We start from the raw sequence: 24,456 nt of genomic DNA, 5'->3' as shown, positions 1-24,456 counted from the left end.
TAATAGGAAAACTTTATGGCTTTTATTAAAATGCTGCTCGCAATACCCTAAAGTTGGAAATAACTCCAGTCTCGGGAAAACTGCAAACTGTGCACACACACACACACACACACACACATCCCACACAGCTGCTGGCCGTGTGAGCGACTGTGATGTTGTGATGTGGCGTAGAGAGAGCTCAGGGAAAGCTCAGTGTCTTTTACTTCAATTCTCAGTGACAAGAGCGCCGTTTCTTTGTAGCTGAAGTGCATGGCAGCGTAGCATCAAAGAGGACAAACTAGGCTCTTTATTGAAGTGCAGCCGCACTTTCGACCTCCTCTTTGTACGCCTTCCCATGCACTTCAGTAAAAAAAGTAAACGGCTCCTATGCTGCAGAACTGATCTAAACATGCTCCGCTTCCACAGGAGCCTCAAAATACCTCTCAGTCCCACACACACACACACACACACACACACACACACACACACACACACACACACACACACACACACACACGTGTAAAAATAAGGCACAGGGGGGGAAAAAGAGGGTGAATCTGCCAGAATAGATAAGGCAAAAACATTTCAATCCATTTGGTCGGAGAAACAGTGACGGCGGTTATGCATACGGGATAGGGTTGCTGGTTCACAACCCTAATATTCCAGGCAGTTTGTGATGGAGGCTTAAATAGAGAGAGACCGACAGGGAGGACACAGATGTCTGACCTTGCAGTGGTGCTTATGTAATGGTCTGCTTCAGTGCATTTAACTGCAGTGCTCTTCTCCAACCCGGGATCAGTAAAGGCAACATGTCTCTGCAGTCCAATCTCCTCCGACATCAGTCCTGACACTCGGAGTATGAAAGGTCCTGTGAGCGCCGAGTGAATCAGTTGTTATGGCCCTGCCTGTGTGGTCCCAACGGAGCCAATCATACTAATTACACTAGACTACTTAAGCCTCCTCTCATTAGTGTCCAAGTAAACAGCCTTAATTTTTTATGCATTTTAATGCCCATCTCCCAGTGCTGAGGGCGGCGGTTGGAGGGGACGGATGAATGATGAAGGGGGGTAGTTTCAGGTTTTTCTCAAATGCGTCAAGTAAAATATGTGTTTTTTTTTTATTTGCACTGATCAGTGCAAACGTGCAAATTACTAACGTGGTGTGAAAATAAAATGCAGCGTATTAGTGTCAGCAATAATAAGAAGCAGCTTGGCAGACACTATTTCATGAATATGATTTTATAGCCAAGTTAAAAAACTTACAGACTCCATTATACACTGCTACAAAAAAAAAATGAAGGGAACACTTCATCATCACAGTATATCACAGAGTCAGTTCCACTTCAGGGAGATCAATCTGTCCATTTAGGAAGCTCACATGATTGTGAATCAGTTTCAGCTGCAAATTAAAGTGACAACAGGTGCCATAGTGAGAAGCAGATGATTTTTGCTTCCATCGACTGCGTTACGTTACTTTGTTCTCAACAAATGACACCATGTACATCCGTAACGATTTCCAACTTGAATAATTCGTCCATCAAGATCTGAAGTGTGATATAAGTGTTCCCTCAACCCATTTTAGTCAGCTCCAAGCTCCAAGCGCTGCGGTTACACAACGTACCACTGCTCCAGATACCGGGGGCAAGTAGGGTAACATGTGGCATGACCCAAAAATAGCACTGCAACACTGGCTTCCACTTGATTACTGGAGCTGAAAACAATGTTTCCACATAGAGAGGAGGTATGCATGCGGAGAGCTGTGCGCCATGATTATGAATATATGTATATACATATGCATGTGTCCGTGCACAAGGGAAAGAGTGGATGAGGAAAAACTGGAGGGCTATTAGAAGAGTCAGCAGGAGGGAGAGATGCAGGGATATGAAGGAAGGAGGGGGCAGCTGGGTAGACACCTAGCAACCTAACTTGCTGGGCCTGGAGGTGTGGAACAGTGGGTGGGATCAAAACAAGTGGCAGCAGACACCGAGCACAGTCTCACAGGCACATGGGCGTAGCTGCCGGCGGGAGATGCAGGGGACTCGTTCCCTTCAGTGTTTTGAGCACAGTAGCACAGGGCTTTTATTTTGAAGAACGCAACTCGACGCAAAGACATTACAATTCATGTAGGCAACCTCTAAAGCAATGGTTGCAATCTGCTGTAGAACGTTAAGAAGAATTAGCAAGAGGATACGTTAAATCAAAACGCATTATTCTAGTCCCTCAACTTCAACAGATTATTAGGGCCACTGTTAGATAAAATAATAATCATAATAGAAAAGGCTGCTTTGAGTCTTATGTGGATGTTTTAGCATTTCCTAACAGTCCACAGGCTGTCTGTGACTCTCTGTCCAACCAGGATACTTCCCACTGACAAGCTGTAGAAAGTGTCCAGAGCTTTATCGGAGGTGAGGTTACATTTGTGTGGACAAGTTGCAAAGAGACAGTTGATAGTCTCACATTCAGCATCTGTCAAATAGTCTGAAAGGGATACTACTATATGAACAGAACAATCATGTGATTTCTTTCTTATGACTGCATTCCTGTAATATTACCGTTTCCTCAAAACATGACAACTTTGTTCTCTAAATGTCAGTAAATTCATACATGCAGGAAATGTTTTAAACCTGAGCGGAAATCTTTGAGCCTGGGGTTTATGAATTAATGAAATTGCATTCATTTATCATGGCTATGAATAGATGCCACATGCACATTTAAAAACGCTGCTTTCCCCAAACAAAGGAGGACAGAAATGAAGAGTCAAAATGCAGGGATGAATGAGATAAGTTGATATACAGGACAATAAATCAATACGATATTATATTGTATTGAATGCAATAGATAGGAATAAAATATTATATTTTGAATTGACTTTAGTGTTTTTCTTTACATAAACAAAGACATGTCCACTATAAATTTACTAGAATGCAGGAAATGCTGACACTTTCCTGGGTAGGACGTCGTACCCCTGAATTGAAATAGAAACCTACACTCTTGCACATACACACACGCCTCTCTGTCCTGCTGGTCGCCAGCAGTGTCCAAAGGTACAAGCCGTGGACGAGGCAGGACAGCTCCGGTTTCATTTCTAGAGCAGCGGCTCAACGGTCGAGACATAATGAGCTTTAGCGTCGCCACTCTGCCTCTTGCAGCAGCTCATCTTCCCCACCGCGGGATCCGAGACAGTGGGTCTCCACGGCAGACTGTTTGCCTGCATCAGTGTGTGAGGATGTGTCTGCTGTCCTAGGGTGAGTTAAGACCTGGGCAAATGAGGTGAGCCTTCCCTTCCACTTTCAGGAAATAGCCAGCCTTTCACTGTCGAGAGACAGGTGCTCACGCACCCGAGGAGGTGCACGTGTATGTGCACGTGACCGCACTCGTGTGCACGTGAGCACGCAGACAGGCCAGTACACACTGCATCGACCAAGAAAAACAAACACAAATAAGCAAAAACCACTGGTCCTGCAGACGGTTTGTGGAGTGCTGCTACACCTGTTGAATATCACTGCCTCTGTCCAACGTACAGCGGTAGCCTGGAGCAGCTCCCTCTCACACGGAAGCCAATCCACATAAAACAGATTTTAATGTTGTTTATGTAGCAGAGCTGATCTGAGAGCAGTCTGGCTCTACGACTGCACACACACACACACACACACACACGTAGACGGGGCGTGACATACAGTGCTGTCCGCTGACGTCAGAGCGGCACACTCACTACTGTCACAGGGAATGGAGTCATGGCCTGGGGAGCTCGGAGAGTCTGCATGTGCAAGTGTGTGTGTGTGTGTGTGTGCACTCAGCATTGCTGTGGAGACAGTGAGTCAGAGAGGCAGACAGGAAAGCAGGGAGAGGACCCTGGTAGCGTCCCTCCACCTCTCCTCCATGCACACACTTGGAGAGTTGATTTTGAGTGTTGAGTGAGTGAGAGGAAGATGAGCTGTGCACGGGGCGTCGGAGCGTGTGAGGTCACGGCGGCCCCCCAGCCAGGCCCCCCTCTTTTGAGGCCCGCGACTCATGGAGTGCCCCGGACGCCACAGACCCATTGGGCTGATGATCAGCCGTGGCAATTAAAATCAATCTGTGAGTCAGTGTGGCATCAGGAGGGCCATCTGCTTCCAGCCCTGTAGCACTCATTCTGGCCTGTGGGACCACTTGCCGGGGTCACAGCTCGCCCCGCTCGTAGAGAGATGGTCACAGGATCTAAGGAACAATCTGCTGCGTCACTCCGGCTCAATAGAGAGCCGTCGTACCCATAGCGCGGCTCTGCGCGTCTCATGCGTGAAGTGAAAACACAAATGGACTTATGGAGGACAATGTTGCATGCACCCACGACACAGGTAAGCTTCTCATCAGCCTCAGGCCAGTGGTTTTTTCCCCCACCTGCGCCGGCACTCCAGCCAAGAGGGGGTGTACTTACTGGCCTGAAATGGGAAATAAAAGATGTCTGGATACTTAAGAGAGCGTTCGGATGTGCTGATAATGACTGCACACACCGGTCCCAAACCACATCATCATACACACAGGAAGTAATGGACTATAGCCAGCAAGGAGGGAGTTTCGTTGGGCAGAAAGTTTCCTCCACACTTTTAATTCGACGGACACTCGGGTCAACGTTGATACGATGACTTCTCTGGATGCACGAGGCCACGGTGCCACTGGAGCTATGCCAGGTCACACATCTGCGTCTGGAGACAACCGTGCTGAAAATGATTGGAGTTCTTGAAATCAGACTCTAAGCTGCGTGTAAATACATTTTCAGTTCGCCTTTGATTGCAACATTGTGATGAAGTGTTCGAGAAGGGCCGTCGCTATGAAAATGAGTTTGCTCGCTCCTTCTCGTGTTCGCTTTGGCTCATCAGCAGAGCTTTTGCCTCATGAAACGACACACATCACCACACTGACGCCCTCCCTCCGTTTCCTTGACCCCCCCCCAGACTCACAGAAGTTACGTTGGCTTGAAAAAGTTCATATCCCTATATAGTCCACGTCAACACCTTTCCATCCAACACCAGACGGTTGGTAATCCCTGGGAGGCTAACTGGTGGTGCAGGCCAATGCCCTGGGTGTGACCCCTTGTGCATTTATCATATGCTTGGTTGGCTCTGCCCCAGTTTATAGGGGCATGCAGCTGCCAGGAACAGTTTCTATCATACCGATTGCACAGGTCAGCAGCTCTCTTTCCCTATAGCCCACCTCCTAGGAGGACAGCTGCTCTCTATATCTTCATATTCGTCTCCTACAGGAAAAGAGGGGTCAGAAGGTCAGCAGCGAGCATTTACTTACAGTTGCATGGAGCAACACGCGCTTTTTATAGGTGCAACTCCAACCCATTCAACAACTAGTCTGCGTCCTGTATTTGAAGACGGCAATCTAAACTGTTACCACGGATGCCACGTTGAAAAAAATAATCTTGTTCTTCTTTTTATTAATACCATGGATTTATGAGTTCTCAAACAGACTAATCACTCGCTGGTTGGAAAAAAAGTCCAGCCGTTTAATGTTTTCTCCTCGTTAGTGTTTGATTTGGTAGATTTTTCTGGTTCCCTAACATCAGACAAAGACCGGGTTTGTCGGTTTTATAAAAGAAATGCCAAACACTGTTTTGTTGCCTTTAAATCATGCATCAATGTACAATGTGCACTTCAGCTAGACGTACTATCCCTTAAGCAAGCCGGGATGAAGTAAGTTGAATGAGGACTACTAAACAAGAACCAACATGTGGGCGTTCATGGCAGCCAAACACCTCATCTCCTGCTTTTGGGACGGCTTGTGAGCCAAACCCGGGCCTCCCTGCAGGTTTTCATGCTCTGTGGAATCCAGGACCACCTGCTGGGCTGAGTCCTGCTAACATCCACACAGAAAAAAAGAAGTCTACTCCACACTGATTTAAAGCATTTGAAATGGCACTTTCTGTCACTTAGATATGATGGAGTGTGCTGTTGTGTCTGAGGCATGCTTGGTTGGTGGAGTTGGAGGTACGGAGGGGCAGACTCGGCTACTGCGGCGCCATCCCACACTTCGTATCCGACGGTGGAAACAGATCTGACACAGATGAGGCGTGTGACGAGAAAAGGATACGGCGACAAGACGAGTAAAACAGATGGAAAAAACAATCGATCCAACTCCAGCGAACCCACCAGAACACCACGGAAACACTGGTTGGTAGAACGTGTTGGAAATCAATTCACAATGATGTATATGTGGATTATTTTAGAGAGTGTTAATGTAAATGGTAACGCTGCTGTCCTCCCCCTCCCTTAATCATCCTTTCTCTCTCAATCTTTTTACTCCTTAAGAGGCTGACTCACTGGACCCGGATTGCTGTTTGTCTGTCTTGACATCTGGAGTAGCAGGATGACGGATTGTTATGTCTCTCTCTCACTCAGTCTGTGTCTCTCCCCTGATGGGACCCCACTGACATCTTCATCCCTGGTTTTTCACCGTAGCATAATGACCTCCTACCAGCAGCCCTAATGGAGCCATAATGGTCATTTATGCCAGGGGAGGCTCCGAGGGCACGGCTGTGGAGGCAGTCGGTCGCACAGGAAGACGGGAGAGAGCGGAGAGAAGCTCCTGGTTAAGTCCCTCCACCAAAACCTCTTCCCTTCATACACATCTTATATTAATACAGCTTTTCCCTGTGCGTTGTGTGTGTGTGTGCGTGCGTGCTCTTGCATGTGCATTCATGTGCGTGTAATGAAAGGAGCAGATACTGGTTAACAATAGAGAGCACAATGTGAATGTATCAGGGGTGTTTCCCCTGCTTTTGATGTTCACTTCTGCAGCGTATTGGCATGCATAATGCACATGTGCACACTACATTTTCTTTAATTACATTTCTCCTCGTGCAGACGAGCTTCCCATTCACACATACATCATACACACAATGGAGGACGCCGCCGCACTTATAAACCCTGCTTCCATATTTGTGAGCAGAAACTATACTGTACATAAATTACAGCGCAGGAGCTTAACTTACACTTATTGCTATTTTCTTTCGAGGCCATTTGCATTTTTATATCCACAGTAAACACAAGGACCTTTCACTTTCTGCAGTCTTGTGCCGTTATCTGAAAACAGACGACAGTTGGACGTACTGTAAGGCTGTGATCAAATAAGACGCTTCTTTAAATGCAGCCTAAATCACACAAGCTCCTCCAAATCGGGCGCCTCACGCTCTAAACGCGGCACATCTCGGGGTGTTCCCCTGGGGGCCGCGGGTTGAATAATACAATGGCACATCTATCAGCTAGCTAATGCTAATTAGACCGTCGCATAGAAACGAGAATAATGTACAGTAATGTTGCCTGTGTCTTGTCGGCTCCTGTTTTCTCTGTTTCCAGCGATACTCACAGCTGTGTGCTGGGTTTAAGTAGGAAAACAATCGCATCCTATGTAATCTAACGTATCTATGTATAAAAACAAAGAAACCAATAAGAAAGACGAGGGGGAAAAAACTTAGATTTGGGTCTCCAGGATGTATTTTATTAAAATAAGAGACCATGAATTCATGGAGAGCCTGGAATGATTTAGCTTCTCTGAGAAATGTACACACAGTAAAGAGCAAAGCAGGTGTCCGCTCTAAATGAGGATGGATACATTTCTCATTCAACGATTAATTTCAACCAAACTTTTGAATTCTCCTTGTTTGAAGCTATCTGATAATCAGCGCTGTCCGACCGCTTTTTTTTTTGACTGCGGTATCTCGGAAAAAGGCGCACTCTTTAATGTCTGGTAGAAATCAAAGGAAAGCCCTTTTGTGCCTCATTTTGATTCAAAGATACTTTCAATTATAGTTTGCTCTTTGTAGCCTGATAAATGTTAGCTCTGAAGACCGATAACTCAAGTCAAGCTCCATGCGGTGTATTTGCATACTTTGATTCTGGCTGCCATCCAGTGCGAGCGGACGACATTTGTTTATAGGGGATGTAAAATTTCACTTTGAGTTTGCACGGACCTTCCAGAGAAGCAGCACTTCATTTGTGGGTGGAATGACATGGACGGTGAGTTTTAACGTCACGGCGATAATAATCCATCGCCGGGACGCACCATCAGGCAGCTGTGTGTGGGCTCAACAGCAGGAAATGAACTGAAGCTACATGAGTGACATGTCAACCACCTACCTCAGCTCAGCCTAAGTGATACTGATACCTACACATTGGCAAATACGTAGCACCCTGACATCGCTCTAAAGCTATCTGACAGCGTTATACAGGATACCTGCCAATTTTGTCATCTCACTTTAACGGCATATGATACGGCAGCTGTTAAAGGGCCGCTTCACCCAAACTGCAAACAGGGATATTTTCTCACTTAACTCCCGCCTCTTTTGCATTGGGTTGACAGCACACATCACAGACATATAAAAGCAACATTTTCTGCATGGCTAGATACCAGCAGACATACAGGAAGTGAGAAAAACATGGTTGCAATTTTTGCATTTTTGCAGAATCTCCCGTTTAAGTAGCCTGTCTATTGTGTTCAGTTATGCAAATATGTCAATCAGCTTGATTTACATGACTCTGGGAAACAGGGTTATTCTATTCTTTTTTTTTTTTTGCAAGTTCTGGGTGTGTGCACAGGATTTAAAAAATCAAATCATATCAAAGACGATGCTTGATTTGTAAGGGAGGTTAATTCAGGAACTAGAAATGAATATGGATTTTCAGATGCAACTCAAGAGAGGAATATCAGCAGTATTTTTAGATCATATTGTGTACCGATTTAACAATGACTGAAATGATGCATGTTTAGGTCAGTTAGTAACGACCAATTTCAACCAATAATATCATCATCATCATCATCATCCATCAATCAATCTGCAACTGGAGAGAGAGAAGGTGGTGAGTTAATCCAATTCCTCCCAACGTGATGTCCCGCCTGCTTCCTGTTTCACTCAGATATACGTCACCATAGAGAAGATAGATACGTTTTAAAAATGCTGTTCCAGCTCAACTTTAAAAACGGGGATATCCACACAGAAACGCTGACATATCACATGTCACATTCGCACGCATACATTACACTCCCCTCTGCTTTCTTTGAACCTGCAGCACCACCGCTTGCCTTTAAAGTCTTGAATGTTGCACAGCAGCACAAGCTGAGAAAATGTTCTGACATCTTTTTGCCACAATGGGATCAGACGCACGATGCATGCCCCAATTCATTGTGCATCAGTCTGCCACACTTCTTTTGAAAGAGGTGAACTGACAAACAAATCAACGTTAAGCTGAGGGAAACGTGTTACCTACTCACACTCAACAATCAAGTAATTGTCCCCACTTTTATAGAAGCTCGGAAAAAAAACAGAACATACGTTTCCTGTGAAGTAATCATTTGTTGCATCTCCTTACCATTTGTAATTCTGATGTAATGGAAAGCCTTGTTGATTGTCACCACACACACACTGTGGAGCATCATCTTTGAAATTCAATTCCAACTTAAGTTGGAGCAGAATGCTGCAGCGACGCTGCCAGAAGGTAAACACTGTGTGATTACAGCGGTGTGTACAAAATACAGCACACATCAGAGGAAGTCCTCTTCACCAAACACTTCAATCCTCTTTGTGTTGCTGCAACGCGTTGAAGATATCCTATAATAGCCACAGAGACGCATCTCTTCAATTTGGTGATTTCATATTTCAAAAGGGATGTTCATGAATCTTTAGGAGCTTATGACATTGAACCTGCAGCTAATTTTCAAGTCTCACATTTTGACAAAACTCTGCCTGCACTTGTTCACTTAAAGGTTCCCTGCAGCCTTTTCTCTGCAACCAAACACAGGTTTGATAGAATAGAATAGAATAGAATAATATTCTATTCTATTCTAATTCTTAATGTCCCCATGGGGAAATTTGTCTTGGACTAAGACAGTGTTGCTCAGAAGTAGACATTCAGCGACAAGGACATGACATCCATTCAGCGATTCTTAATAAAATGCATTCACTAGTTGCATTTTCTACATTTGCAAAGCTCTTTTTTTGCATATCTCCAAAAATTGTATTTTATTTTGTGAAATCTGCATCGTTAACATATGACGGCGTTTAAGGGCCACTGTAGTAAAAAAAAAAAAAAACCCGGGAGCCAAGAGAGGGGGGCAAGATTCAGAGAAAAAAATTGTCAAATTAAAGTGGCAAATTTGTGAGTTTATTACGATTCCAACAACCGGCATCTATGCTAGCTAACTTCCCATGAATGTAGGCATTTATTTTCTAATGAATACATTGCAATGTGTGACAAAGCCTCGTTTAGGTCCTGAGGGTGACGGCTGTTGATGGTTATTGTTGATTTTATTTATATTGGCCGAATTGTCATGTTATGGGTGTTTATTGATCGGGTGGTTGGGCTAAGATGCTAACGGTAGTTTTCACTTGTTGTCATAGCAACGACAATCATCCTAACAGTGTTAGCGGAACATATGTATTGTTTATATTTGCTATATTTATTTATAAAGTGGCACATTTGCTACTTTATAAACTCGCAAAGGATATTGCCCCCCTGTCTTGGCCCCGTTTTTATTTTGTTTTAATATGCTGTCGTATTAACATCAATGGTGTTCTTCTGCTATTTTATTGCCACATTAACTGTAGTGCGTTGCTTCTCTCTGGATGCGTCATGTATCTGTCATCTCCTCGTACGCGTGTCCTTAAACACATCACACTAAAAAACATATAAAAATGTTAATCTAAGACACCCAACTGTGTCAAGCATTTGTCGACAGCGTCTGGTTTAAAGTAACTGCTTGTTGTGGGGAAAGAAATTAGCAGTAATTACAGGTTTAAATACAGATAAATACCCCTGCCTGAGCTTGCCCTTTGAGGAAATGCTCTGATATACGCTCGCTTGCCTGGACACGTTTCTGACCGATGGAGGATGATCTGATTTACATGAGTAATACGTGAAGGTCTCTAGCTGCATTAAATAGTAATGATGTCTGCGTTATGATGGAATCGTTCTGGAAGCAACTCACGGCGGACGGACGCGGAGGCATGGAAACATACTGCATGTGATCGATATCAAAGGCACTTTGTGATCAATGCTGGGATTAATTGGGAGTGTCACAGGAACTAGAGTGCTAAGTTGTCAGATACTGTTTAACAGCCGTTGAGCTGGCGTCTGCTTTGAGTCTAACTGGCTGCTTTTTCCCCCTTTTAAACTATGGCTGTGTGTATATTTCACTTGTCTTTTCTGTTTTCTACACATGAACACTGATTCAGCTGCAGCGGTGTCAGCTTTGGTTTCTCCTTTTCCTCTCGACGTCTTATTGAGTTTTCTTACTTAATTCAGGGTTTCATCAGTGATCAATGTTTTATCACTGTTTTATCTTGACAATTGGACAATTGCCTTACCACTCTTTCCTGTTAACAGTGGACCCCTGAGGTTTACTGGGTGTAAAAAAAGCCTTGAAATGCTGCCCACAATTTACGCCTCTTGGATCCAGCCTGCCTGGTCTCGGCTCCATTTATTTATATGAGAGTTCCAGCGGGGACTGCGTACAGTGAGGGAAAAGCCTTTGATCTTAAATTGAGGATGCTTTCCACATCTTAGTACGGAAGGACACCAGTCAATATTTGGCCTGGGGTTATTTAATTTGGACAAGGAGTTTGATTCATACATTAAAAATTCCAATTACCCTGTCAGGAGTTGAGCGAGCCCAGAGGAGGCTGTTTTAATCATACAGCTTTATCAAACTCTTAAAATTGAGTTTAACGTGACAGGATCATACATTCTGCCTCGGGGAAGGTGACGTCCCTTAATTCGTCCTAAATAGTAAACATTTTAAAAATCCATGTTTAGCTAGAATTACTAATGCAGAATAAATACCGATCGCTCCCTTCCCTTTCAATCCCTTCTCTCTGGTTCTGTGATATCTGAGATCATAAACCTTTTAGGGCACTTTTACAGAGCGTGAAGGACGGATGAATACGATAGGCTGCGTATAAGAAGTGGACGCAGTTGGCGTGATGTCAACCAACGTGTTTGTGAACTGCTGTTTTGAAGCCTTGAGTTTGGCGTTTTTGGCCGTCACCATTTCAGTTCTTGGAGCTTTCTACAACCAACAAGGTTACAGTTAACTTGAACTGAAGACACTGTGATAGGGATGATTTTGTAAGACCAAAACAAAGTCCAGCTCCGAGACTGGATAAAGTCCAGATCCCAGACTGGGCAAAGCCGTGTCAATCACAAGGCCACGCCCTAAAACGCTGATTTGACTCTAAATGAACCATAATTTACCAAATGAACATCATGCTGGATAGAAGAAGACTTGAAACTAGAGATTGAGACCATAAACTCATGTTTACTGAGATAATACATCAAGTGAGAAGTAGATTCATTTTTTTATTAACGTCTTCACAATGGGACTTCTAATATATTGGGATCAAAGGAGTCGCCCCCTGCTGGTCATTAGAAAGTATGCACATTTAAGACAGACACAGATGCTGCCGCCTGATAAATCCTCAACCTAAATGTCATCTTGGATGTATGTTGCACACAAAACAAAACAATCATGTTCATTGTTGTTCTTCTGATTCACATCCATTCCAACCAATTATCAAAAGAAAGGGTCATTTTACCCCTAAATTATTCCATTAAAGAATGGTGAACAGACAATAATTACTTAATCCCCACATCTGTATGCTGCTCATGTTCCCCACATGGATGGGTAGGTGCTATTCCATTTCTTGGGTCAAATAATATGGTGGTCAGGTATAAATCTAGCATGTGTCTGAGCGGCAGGTGGTCACAGCTGGAGCTCCTGCCTTACCATTCCTGAATCTATTTCACGAAGATATTACAAAGATCTGAGCTGCTGTCAGATATTTCCCATTCCGTCTTATCAGCGGAGGGAATGATGTCTGGCACGGCAAACAAAGTATGTGTAAAGTCCTTAAATAAAGCATGAAATTGACGGGACGGCGGTCTGGGCGAGGCGCCGCGGAGCCACCGGGCCCCGTCGTAGCAGGCGGGTTCAGCTGTTCACCTCCAGACTGCACGCCTCCCCCATTTGGACCCCATTAAAGTGCCCGCTGCTCTTAGTCCAACACTTTTAATGCAGAAAATGACTTCACTCATTTTCCATTATAAGGATGCATGTTAAAAAATAAATTAATAAATAAAAAAAAATCAGCCTCCGCAAATCGCCGCTCATTTCTCTGCTTCTCCACAGATGAATTTGCATACATTGGGAGACGGAGAACTTCCTCCATCTTAGACGTTTGGTCATGGCGGTGTTGAGTGTGGGATAAAACGGAGGGAGCTATTTACTTACTCTATGTCAGCTTTCAAAACCTAGTTGAGAAATCCAGACACGTAAACATTCTTATAACCCTGCAGATTATTTGGTGACTGACTTGTATATTGATGAGTGTTTGTGTAGTCGTGGACGTGTGTGCGTGTGGACATCAGACTGTGTTGGAGAGTGCACAACAGAAGTCAGCTACAACACTGAGAATGTAAGAGAGCCTGGACTCACCAGGGAACTGGTAGCTGTAGCTGGGTGCGAATCCAGTGTATCCACGGCCATACGTTGCCACGATATTAGGGTAGCCTTTGATAGAGAGGGAAGACATGAAAAAGAGATGAGAGGAGAGCTATTACATACAGATGTGATGCTAATACACACACAGACAAACACTGGGATACAGCTGCTTATACTTCTATCCGCTTTGAGAGGGAGAGATAGCTTCAAACGGCTGGTTTTTAAAACTCCTGGGATCCGGACTGAAGTATTCTCATTTTGTTACTTAGCACCCTGAAAAATTATACTAATATAATCCACATTAAATATGAGCCTGGAATCGTTAGGATTATGTATTACATCTTGGAACAATACTTTTCATATCCAAAGTCTGTGTATTATGTGTTATCCTAGCTTTAAAAACCTGCAGTAAGCACACAGTTATTTATTTTCATGTTCCATGCCTAATAATGAGGTGGCATGTATTCATAGCTCACAATGTTGATGGTATGAAAAGATATTCACTGATCCCTTCATGGGGAAATAACCTGTTTATTATATTATATAGGGCCGCCCATACAGTTGGAATAATTTGCAAATGTCTTGTCTTTTATAGCGCCAAACAAATGTTATGCATGAATAGATTTCCACCTGGGATATTGTGACACATAATGTAATCATTGCACCCGGTCAAAAGTGATCACTGGTGCATTTAAATAGGAATAAACAGAGGATTGTGCCTGAAAACAAAATCAACGTCATGGCTAACAGTGTACTTTAACAAACTTAAGGTACTGAAACAGGAGCCTCAGGTTTTTGTTTTTAACTGAATCAATAATTCATTGGGGTTAGATCTCCATTAGGGTTGGGTAACAAGACCTGGTGCTGGTTCTTACTCTCCTGTGCCACTATCACTCTTGCTTCCTCACTATCTGATATATTTGAGTTTTTTTTATTCAACCACAAGTTCTCAAGAATTTTTACAGTTCTGTGTAAAAACACCTCATCACAGGTGTTATGTTCTGTGTGTCTTAAGGTCCGTGTGTTAATACGACTGGAAGCAGTTTGTTAAAACGACGCCGTGGGCGAGTGAAAGCAGCTCCTCATTTACACCTCCAGCATGACACTGGGCTTATCCAGTGATTAAAACGCAATTCAAAACCTCCTCGCTATCAATAGTGGTTATCTGAAGAGTAACCAGGGCAACCGATGTTTTGTGGGAATGATAAGCTAAATGTGTTTAACCAATCAGCCTGCTTAAATAGACACAGTTATTGAGAAATACTGTACAAATCAAACTCTGATGTCATCTGTATGTGTAATGTTTCCTGAAGTGTCGACAGGACAGCAGCCTCATCATTTCTGCTTTAAAGCTGAGTGTCCGATCTGTCCATCATCATGGGAGACAACTGAACTGCCCTTCACAATCACGCACCTTTGATGCAGGTTTCTCTTTTATGTCAGTCACTAAAAGGGGATTTCAGAATAAAACACCCCACCATGCTTATAAATAAAATTTCCCTAATGTCTCACTAGGTGGTGAGGTTATTTCTGTCTGCACTGGCCTATAAAAGTCTCTCTCTGCTCCTGACCCTCTCATGTATACCAATAAAAAGAATCAGACACCATATGAGTGTTTTGAACATTTTGGTGTGGAAACAAGCTTTTTTTCCCTTTGCATTGTGATCGAGCCTTTTATGTGGTCTATTTCTTGTATGAAAAGTGCAACATACATGACATGTATAACCAGCCAAATCAGAAATGTAATTGGGTGATGCTACACGCAGTAAAAGCACGTACACCAGTACCAGAAACGCAGGAAATGTTCAACCACAACCACTGAATTATAAAACCCGCTGAGGATGGAAAACGTGACGACAAATTGCCATCTGTAAACCAAAGTCAAAGTGTGTGTGAGGGTGCAGGCTTGTTCAGGAATGGTGCCGTCCCTGGATGGATGGGGAGTTGCAACCAGGCCAGGAGAGCACCCAGTGTCATTAGAACAATTTAAGAGTAGCAGATGTATTGTTCATCTGCTGTCATGATTCTTATTACGAACCACAGACCCGCCAGTTAATTAGCTGGACGGTTTTCAGACAGAAGCAGCTGTGGGCAACATATTGAGGAACGGGGTGTGAGGGAGCAGGCAGCCAGGAAGCGGCCTACAGACAAAGCACGTTTGAGGAGAGTGAGTGGGCGAGCCTGTGTGAGAGTCGGTGAAAATCGGAGCCCCATCAAAGGTAATATAAACATAATTAACCCTCTAATTATGGTATATGTGTAAGTCTTTATCTGTTTTTCCTCAAGCTACTACACCTTCAACCATAAGTCTGGACTAAATTACCCAATGAGAGGAAGTCCTTTAGGCCAAGAAGAGAGTCAACCTTGAAAACTCTTTCTTCATTGTGTGTAAATTACAGACCCCCGGAATTGGCTTTTTGTGTCCTCGGTTCTGGTTACTTACAGTTTATACTAGCTGGATAATAAGTGGCTGGAGTCACATCTGAAGACAAATAGTTGAGAGTAAATACAGTTAAATGAGATATTTGTATGAACTAACTACTAACATGATCTGTTTTACATTGCGGTAACTACACATATATACGCTTGTATGCATGCATGTCTACAGCACCAACAGAATTTGCATGCACGCATATGTGTGAGCGAGCGCGTGCGTGAGAGTGGATGTAGGCTGTGTGCGTGTGTGTGCGGGTGCGAGCATGTGTGTCGATGCTGTTCTGTATGCCTCAGAGCCTGTGCCAGCTGGAATCAGAAAGGTTGACCTTGGTCATAAATATCTAATCAGTGTTTGCTGTCCATGAAAAAGTTCAATTTATTCCTGACCCAATGGGAAAATGCCTCTCCCAGACCCTCTTCCCTCTCCAGCAGACAAAAAGAAATGCAACCCAGGGAGGCGGTGGGAGGATCCGTAACCTGCTACGGGTGGAGATGGCCGGGGGATGCATCAGGAAGAAATAAAGAAATAAAGAAATCCTCCATCAGCTGCTGATGAGAAGTCATCACCAGGAAGTTACAGATGGATAGCTTTCACACAACCCCTCATTGTTTGTTTGGTCTGAAAAGAACTGTGATACGATACAATGAAAAGCTATCATCCACCGCAAAATATTGGATATTATGTGTTTGATACTGTCTTACTGTCAAAACAGAATAAATGCCAAACTGAAATTGTTGGCTTAGATACCGCAGCGCCTCGTACCGCCTTATTTCAACATTTTTTCAAAATGGCAAAACCACTTCCCCCGTCTGATGTACCGCATCACAATGGGTTTCACATTACCAAGTGAAGAATTTGCAGCGAGATGTGTGCACTGAGTGTATAAGGAGAGGGCTACGGAGAGGAATATGAATGTGTCGGGGGGGAAAGTGCTGGATTAAGATACATGCTAAGTTGAAAATCCTTAGTATGTGAGAGAGTGGGAGGAAAGAAGAAAGGAAGAAGAGGAGCCGCCGTGTCTTCCTTCCATTTCACTAAATGAAGCCTGCCATAGTGTCTGGCCTGGTGGCAACCTCTTATTTGCCTTATTAATATGCATGGTAATGTACCTATTTTATGGCTCAACAGTTCTGATTCACTTTAAAATCAATTATCCATCTGGTACACCCATACCTCGCCCGGGCTCAAATGTGTATTAATTTCAGCAAACATACATCGGGCACAACACAATAAAGATAAATGCCTCGATTAGAGGCAGTAAACAAAGGAGCTAGGGATGGCTTTAATGAGATTTGGCACAAAAGGAGCTTACACTTTCTTAAATAATGAGCCGAGGGTCCCCTTTTTCTAAATGCAAATTATATAAAGGAATGTTTCGCTGTCCTTGTTCCAATTTCATTTAGATAAGAGTGTCTCCAAACAAGTCGGCTGTTAATATTCTCACATGAGCACATCGCTGCCTTTCTGCCCGCCGTCTCCCAATGGAGGGCTAGAGTGCCGTCCTCTTCACAGACACATTAGTCTGTAATAAGTTCTGGAAAGTTCACGCCGCTTGTTAAATACTTCTATAAGAGGAGATGGAAGTGAGCGACTTGGACGGAGTCGGCCAGTCTTATCTTCACAACAGCACAAACGGCTGTATGATCACTGCTGTGGCAAGGTCAAACCTGGAATAACAGGCAGTTTATGTAACTGTGCATAGATGGATACACAAAGACAGCTAGATACATTAATAGATGCTATAAATAATACTAATTAATTTTCCTTGATTAAAATGATTCAACAGGTTAATAATTTTTCAGTAGTTCCTGTGAAAACATTTGTAAAAAAAAGAAACAAGCAAAACCCAACTGTGACTTACAATCGACCTTCAAAGCCACTCTAAACGCTGCGTTAGCTGGTGCAGATACAAATGTATGACAGTGCACCTGCTACAAGGGAGGGGGGGGGGGGGGGGGGGGGTACCTGCACGGATAAATGAGTCTTTTACAATCAGCCGCGTGTCTCTTTTGCTTTTGAAGGAAAAATATAAATCTTTTATGTGGGGGCAAATCCATTTGGTGGGGTCACACATACAAATGATATGCATAGGAAATGTGAGCGACAGACGGACGGACGGTGAGACGGGCAGACAGATAGGTAGGAGACAGTGGGCAGGTGGGGGAGGGAGGGAGAGAGTGCAATAGTGTTAAATAAAAGGGCCACAGGCATGGGCTGGATGGTAATGAAGAGGGGTGGGCCAGCAGCTGAGGTCCCTGTAGATGAGATCTCTCCCTGACATGTGTGTCCCCTTCATTACCCATTAAGGGGGGCACAGTGATGAATCCTTAATATGACATTACACCAATTTTCCTCTTCATTTAGCCTGCTAATGTGCTGGTCTGCTCCTATATGCCCAGGGGCTGCCTGTACCAGACTCCACCAGAAATAGACCACAGTGGCCACTGGTGGCACACCTTGAAGCAGCCTAATTAGGGGCAGTGCCCACCTAATGGGGCTATCTAGATGGGAGTTTGTATAAGTTGATTTTTTTTTCTTTCAAGGTAGAAATTGATGACTGACTGCTTGCATGTCTGACACATCAGCTTACCTTTTTTGCATTTTTATTGACATTTTCAAAAATGCTGTATAATTTGTATGCCGCACGGACCTTTTCAGCGTCTCAGTTATATAAAGGACGTATACGGATCACTTGTTTGGGTATTTGCATATGAGTGTGTGTGTGTAATTGTGTCGGTGGATGTGTGTGTAGGACTCACTCAGCATGCCCATCCCCAGCATGAAGGCATCCATGGTGTAGGGCAGACCCCTGGCTCGCCCCCGTGTACCTGGTGGGAACATCACCTCCTTGGGCTGGGCCTTCTTACATTCTACCTATGTAGACAGACAAACACACACATATGCACATGTACACACACACACACACACACACACACACACACACACACACACACACACAGAGACAAAGCATTAGACTGTGTAGGTACACAAGCAGACAGATCTGACAGGGCTGTCTCAGCTCTTTAAGGTGGTTTTTCTATTTGACTTGCACGGCGCGAGATGTTTTCCATAGAGGGAAAACAATGCCGAGTCAATCTGAGCACCTCACATTTTAGAGGGAAGTCTCGGAGGAAAACTTACAATCATGCTCCTCCTGCATTAAAGCAAAGGTTATTGCTCCAGTGAGCATGTGCCCGATGCCTCGGGGAAATACAAGCTTAATACTTTCCAAGTGTTTCTGAGACATCAAGGTAGGAGAAGCTCTGCTTTGCAATGCCATTACCACAGTCCCGCTGTGTATGTCCGGTTTCTTTGTGAAAGACAGAAAAATCTCAAAAGCAATAATCTCGCTTGACAAAAATCTCCCCGTTGCATTTAACCAGAGTCTTGCAGTGGAAGTGTGTTAAAAAATGAAAAAAAAAAAGTAACTAAACTTGTTTGTTTTTTTTGTTCCTGTGGTTCTGTTCTGTGTGTTCGTGTTCGTCCCCTGTGGCCCCGCGGTCCAATTCCACCCCGCGGCACCCATCTCTCTCTGCTGCATCCCTTTCTCTCACCACAGTCTCACACATACAGGTTTGTTCATTTCCCCATCCTGCGAGACTGACATCTCCTCCTCCTACATAACACATAGCAAATGAGGGATGTGACAGGGGCAGATGAGGAGAAGGAGGAAGATGAGAGTCCTATTTACCACGTATCTATCATATCTCGATGAATTATAGAGAAGCACGATCGGCTGACAAGGGGTGGCGCGCTCTTGTGTCTGTCGGGTTGTTTCTTTGGTAGGCTGAGTCTGTTCGCCATGCTGCACAATCTATTTGCTCCACTGCCTGCTTGGCATCAGCCTGTCCATCTGTTTGTCTGTTTGCCTCCTGGCTCTCGGCTGCTTCTCCCTACCGCCTCCACTTAAGCGGGGCTTTCTCGGCTGCGGCGATTCACATGTCATCCCGGCCTGCCGCGCAAGACAGGCTAGCGCGCCGGCGTTGTGTACACCTGGAACCCGGGGTGCGGGGCCCCGCGTCCATACAAATGGGCCCTCGCAACTCTTGACAGGCCAGCGGCGCACATTACTATTCACACACACAAACTCGTTCCCACATGCACGCCGGTACACACTCTCACACACACAACCTGCCGTCACGAGTTGACTGAAATAAAACTTCCTGTACAATGTCTCCGCGCTAAATGGATAGTAATAACAAGCAGTGGAGAGCTAGAAATGTAAAGAGAGGAGACTAATGAAAAAGGTTTCTATCGCGGAGGGAAAGTTGCTGCGTCGCAGGGCTGTGATTTGTTGCCGTTAGCAGCCCTTTTCACTTGAAGCAGAGCGACTAAAGTACACAGTTCCCTCAGCCACTTTGTAGCTGTCACAGCCGCTCTGCCCTCCTCGCTCGCCCACGACGGTTTGACATTGTGCTGGAGGAAACACGGGCGCTCGCGTCGTCAGGGAGTGACCCCCGGCGTGGAAGTGGGGAACTGGGTGGGACAAATGGCTCCGTTAGAACAATCTGAGGACACCGCTGAGATGTTCACATGTTCACACGGCCGGATGACAAATGGAGGCTGGTTCAGAGTCGGCGTGTTCCTGCGCGGCGTCCTCTAGCAGCCGCGGCCACATCCAAAGAGTCGGACGCTCGGGAAGCCTGCTGGGAGCCCGGCGCGACTCATGTCTCGCTCTCAGATGCGAAAGCTTTGATATCCAGGCAGAGGCCGACCCGTCGTGGGTTTAAAAGCAGCCGGGGCGGTGTGTGTGTGGCGTGAGTGTGTGTTGTGTTCGCTTCAAACACACTGTGGAGTGTGAGGAAGGGAGGGAGGAGCTTTCAAGAGCCAACTAAGTCAAAGAGAAGAGAACAGAAAGGACGGCGAGACAATTTCCGAGCCTTGAAGCAGTCGTGAGTTCTGGGATTCAAATTTTGAACCGGACTGAACATTCATTTGACAAGCTATAATTTTAACCCCCGAGTGTCGTGCTGAGTCGTGGCTTGTGTAACTCGTCCAGGACTCTTGGTGTTCTAAAGGCAGCGGTTTTGTGTTGTGAACAGCCAGTGAATGGAGGTGTTTGAGCAGCCCTTTAACCCGCCCTCACCTGAAGTTAAGATCGTTTTATGCACCGAGGAGATCCCTGAGCCTCAAACACAGTTTACAAGACAGCTGACTGTTGGAGTGAATTCCTGCCACAGTGTTGACAAGGTATGGTTACTTTAACTTGCAAGCTTTTCGACATATATCGAGATCTTTCCTCCCACGCTGCTGCACTGACACACTGCAATTGATGGCTTATCTTTGAGATTTGTGTCTCTCTGCAAGCCACGATAAAGTCAGGGGAAGGGAGGACAGCAGCAAACACCGGAGTGTGGAATCACTTTAAACAAATACATTTAAGTCATATTTCCTGTAAGTTATCTGAAAAACTGTCTGTGATTGCTTGAATGGCTAAATCACCACAACTGGGAACTCTTTACTGTTTTCATTCAGACTCCTTCACACCACATACATCCGTTTCAAATGCTCGTTATTAACACATTATGTCGTTTTTAAAGTCTTCTGACTGCAACGACGCCCATTACAGTTTACTCGGAAGGGTTCTTGATGTTATTCGATTGTTTTTTACATTTCACAGTACGGCATAAACACAGTTAGATGGGAGAACAAACACAAAAAGATGCGATGTTCACTAAATAGAGCATCTTGCTGAAGATAACCTGTCCTTGGTTAAGCTTTGAAATTCAGGTCGAGACAACAAACAACAACATACATAACAACAACGATAAATCAGTCATACATTTCATGTCGCCTCCATCATCCAAACTCCAATGTTTTCATCCTCACTGCAGAATTTTTCATTTTGTTCTGCTGCCGCCGCGTTCTGGTTATGAAATCAGGACATTCTGAGGGTGTTATTCTTTCAAAAATAACTCCAAATCTACCAATAACCAAGCTTGATATTGAAATTATGTGGCGCACATACTGTACGCAACACAAACATGCGGCGACATGCACTGGCAGAACCTTCAAGTCTGAGTAGTGTGTCATGCAGCCCCACCGATGGAGAATAAAGCAAACAGCCGCCTTTGTTATTCCACGTACAAACCAGATGACACAGAGCGGAGAAACACTCCACCTATACATATTAACCTTGTGGGATCGCCGGGAAGGTGTGGGAGGGATGGTCGGGCGATGGCTGTCCTTCAGGGACGAGTGTTGTGGGTGTGTGAAGAGGGGGAGGTGTACGGCTACTATTAGCTGCACTAGTGAATGGATTCCATCAGGAGACTGGCAGACTGGAGAAAGGAAAGCGTGTGATTCATTTACTCCAGCGCCCACTCCGAGCTGAGCAGTCAAAACTCATAGACTGCATAGTTAGGAAATGTCACGGCTCTGAATGCACAATATCAGCCAGGCTAGTGTGGGATTACTCACTTAAAGAAATGGCTTCACACAAGTGGTGGATTTAAATAACACAACTGAGAGATAACAGAGATTAAAATGTAGGTTTTTCTTTTTTTTTTAATCCTTTAGCTGTTTCATATATAAAGGAGAGGGTCTATATCAGAGATCTTCAACAGGGGGTCTGGGACTCCTAGGGGTCCGCAGAGTTACTGCAGGGGGTCCCCGAAATTATTTGATCCCAAACTTTTGTTCTTCCAAAAATGTAAATATGTCCAAAAATCCATATTAACATGAATACAACAAATATTAAACAAAAATATAAATCTTCCTGCTTGTTTTATATTATTTTGTGAAATTGTGATGTAGAAATGCAAAAATAGAATTAAAATATTAATCTGTCAAGTATTATTTTAACGGTTTAGCATTGTATACATACATCATTACAAAGTACTGTTATACATGGCTCTATAGGCTGCACTACACATTATTATTGACCGGATAATAAGGAACACAATTTTATATGGTATGTAATAGGGGGTCCTTCCACAGGGTCACTATCAGCCAAGGGGTCCTTGGTCTGAAACGTTGAAGTCCTCTGGTCTATAGAGATGTTCTGACCAATGAAAGAGCAGGAGACAAACATGCATGCCTTACAGGCTCATCTGTTCATTTGTGGCGCAATTAGTCCTATTTTTGTGAACATGTTTTTGGAGTTGAATTATGAGAAACTACTGATGAAAATGGAATCGCTGCAGGAGTCGGAAGAAGTTTCTAAACATGATTTGATATTTTCCTCTTTTGCAAACGTGTCACAGAAGGAATCCACTGCGATTCCAAGACATTTTCACAAAAGGATCTAATCGTATCACTGGACTTCTTCTGATGGTACCAAGAGTTCCTGACTGCAACTCTTCTCTTTCTAAGGAACTCAGACGATAAGAGCAGGGTCGGGGTCGACCCCGTTGCTATGGATGACATCATGTTTCTCGGATGAACTCCCTCATTATGTCGACAGTAATTGGCTGGTAGATACTTATAACATTTTGATGTTTTATTAACGGTCATGGATTTCAAACATGAAAAAAAAGATATGATATTCATACTTTTCTACATATGGCAGCAATTTTACATGAAATCCATTAAAGGCCACAAAGCTAGCTCCATTTATTTAATTAAATTGGAGTTACCCTAATGTACCATGGGAGTTTCTTTGGATATATGAATAACTTGTTATTTTATCGTTATTTGACCATCTAAATATGCAGCTAGCTGGTTGTGAGCAGATCTTAGTGATTTGGGAATCCTCTGGATTACCTCTAAATTCTTTCAGACCTTATTTTTATACTTTGATCAAAAACGTGGGAGTCCTAAAGTTAGGACTGACATGTTTCTCCTGACAGATTGGAGCCTCTAGGGGTCCATTTGTGTTCCTTAAATATAGATTTTAGGTGGAGTGTCACTTTAAGACCTCTGTGAACAGGTCAAAGAATAAAAAAATATGTATGCTTTCATTCTGAAACACTTACTGTCTATCTTCAATAAAAGAAGCGCGATGTTAATATAATGGTAAGAAATTTTGGATAAAGCAAAAACGATGCCTTCAATGGGCTGCAATTTCCCAGCAGTCATTATGCCTGATGATATCTCTGCATGGGTATGTAAAAGCTACAGAGTATGAGGTCATTTTAAGGAGCAGGTGCTCCCCGCGGTGCCAAAACGCTTCCCTCGACATGTTTCTATATTACAAGATGTCTTCAGACACACCGAGAGACACATTCAAAAGTAATGCCACGATCATCTTGGCCGATGCCAAATGGCTTCCATCACCTCCTCAATCTGCAGGTCTGATCATATCGTGTCTTTTATGGGATGTCCTGGAACGCAGAGTGGGAAGTGGAGTTCCACCTCCTTCATCCCTCAAAGCGTTCCTTCTTCAGTGAAGGGTAAACATCCAATTACTTACAGTCCAGAACCTGTGAGACAGCACTCCATGAGGGACTGAAGCTCCTCCGAAGGGTGGTCCTACGTCCTTATTAGGCACTTCATGTTCAAACACTTGATTTAAGATTTAACTCTAAAAAAATATTTTCAAACACTTTTTTCAACACCCAGAGACGTCAGTTTCTCTCTGCAGGAATCTCCTTTAAAATAGTGATGCTGGTTTATTCTTGCCAT

At 44.1% G+C, this 24,456-nt stretch overlaps 1 protein-coding gene across 10 annotated transcripts in view; it reads right to left on the bottom strand.

Moving 5' to 3' along the window:
• The window catches only part of LOC311026318 (RNA-binding protein Musashi homolog 2), a 227,110-nt gene that overhangs the window by 32,620 nt on the left and 170,034 nt on the right, over nucleotides 1-24,456 (bottom strand). For all 10 annotated transcript variants that reach the window (XM_084029807.1, XM_084029810.1, XM_084029814.1 and 7 more), the window contains exons 9-10: nucleotides 18,651-18,765; nucleotides 13,449-13,523 (exon numbers count right to left, since the gene is read on the bottom strand). In XM_084029807.1, the coding sequence (XP_083885933.1) occupies nucleotides 13,449-13,523; nucleotides 18,651-18,765 (190 nt within the window). The remainder of the gene's footprint in view (nucleotides 1-13,448; nucleotides 13,524-18,650; nucleotides 18,766-24,456) is intronic.

The sequence above is a fragment of the Eutrigla gurnardus genome (assembly GCF_963514095.1).
Source record: "Eutrigla gurnardus genome assembly, chromosome: 15".
NCBI classification, from domain to species: Eukaryota; Metazoa; Chordata; class Actinopteri; order Perciformes; family Triglidae; genus Eutrigla; species Eutrigla gurnardus.
The sequence above is the reverse complement of the archived record's forward strand: the minus strand, read 5'-3'. Positions and strand labels throughout refer to the sequence as shown.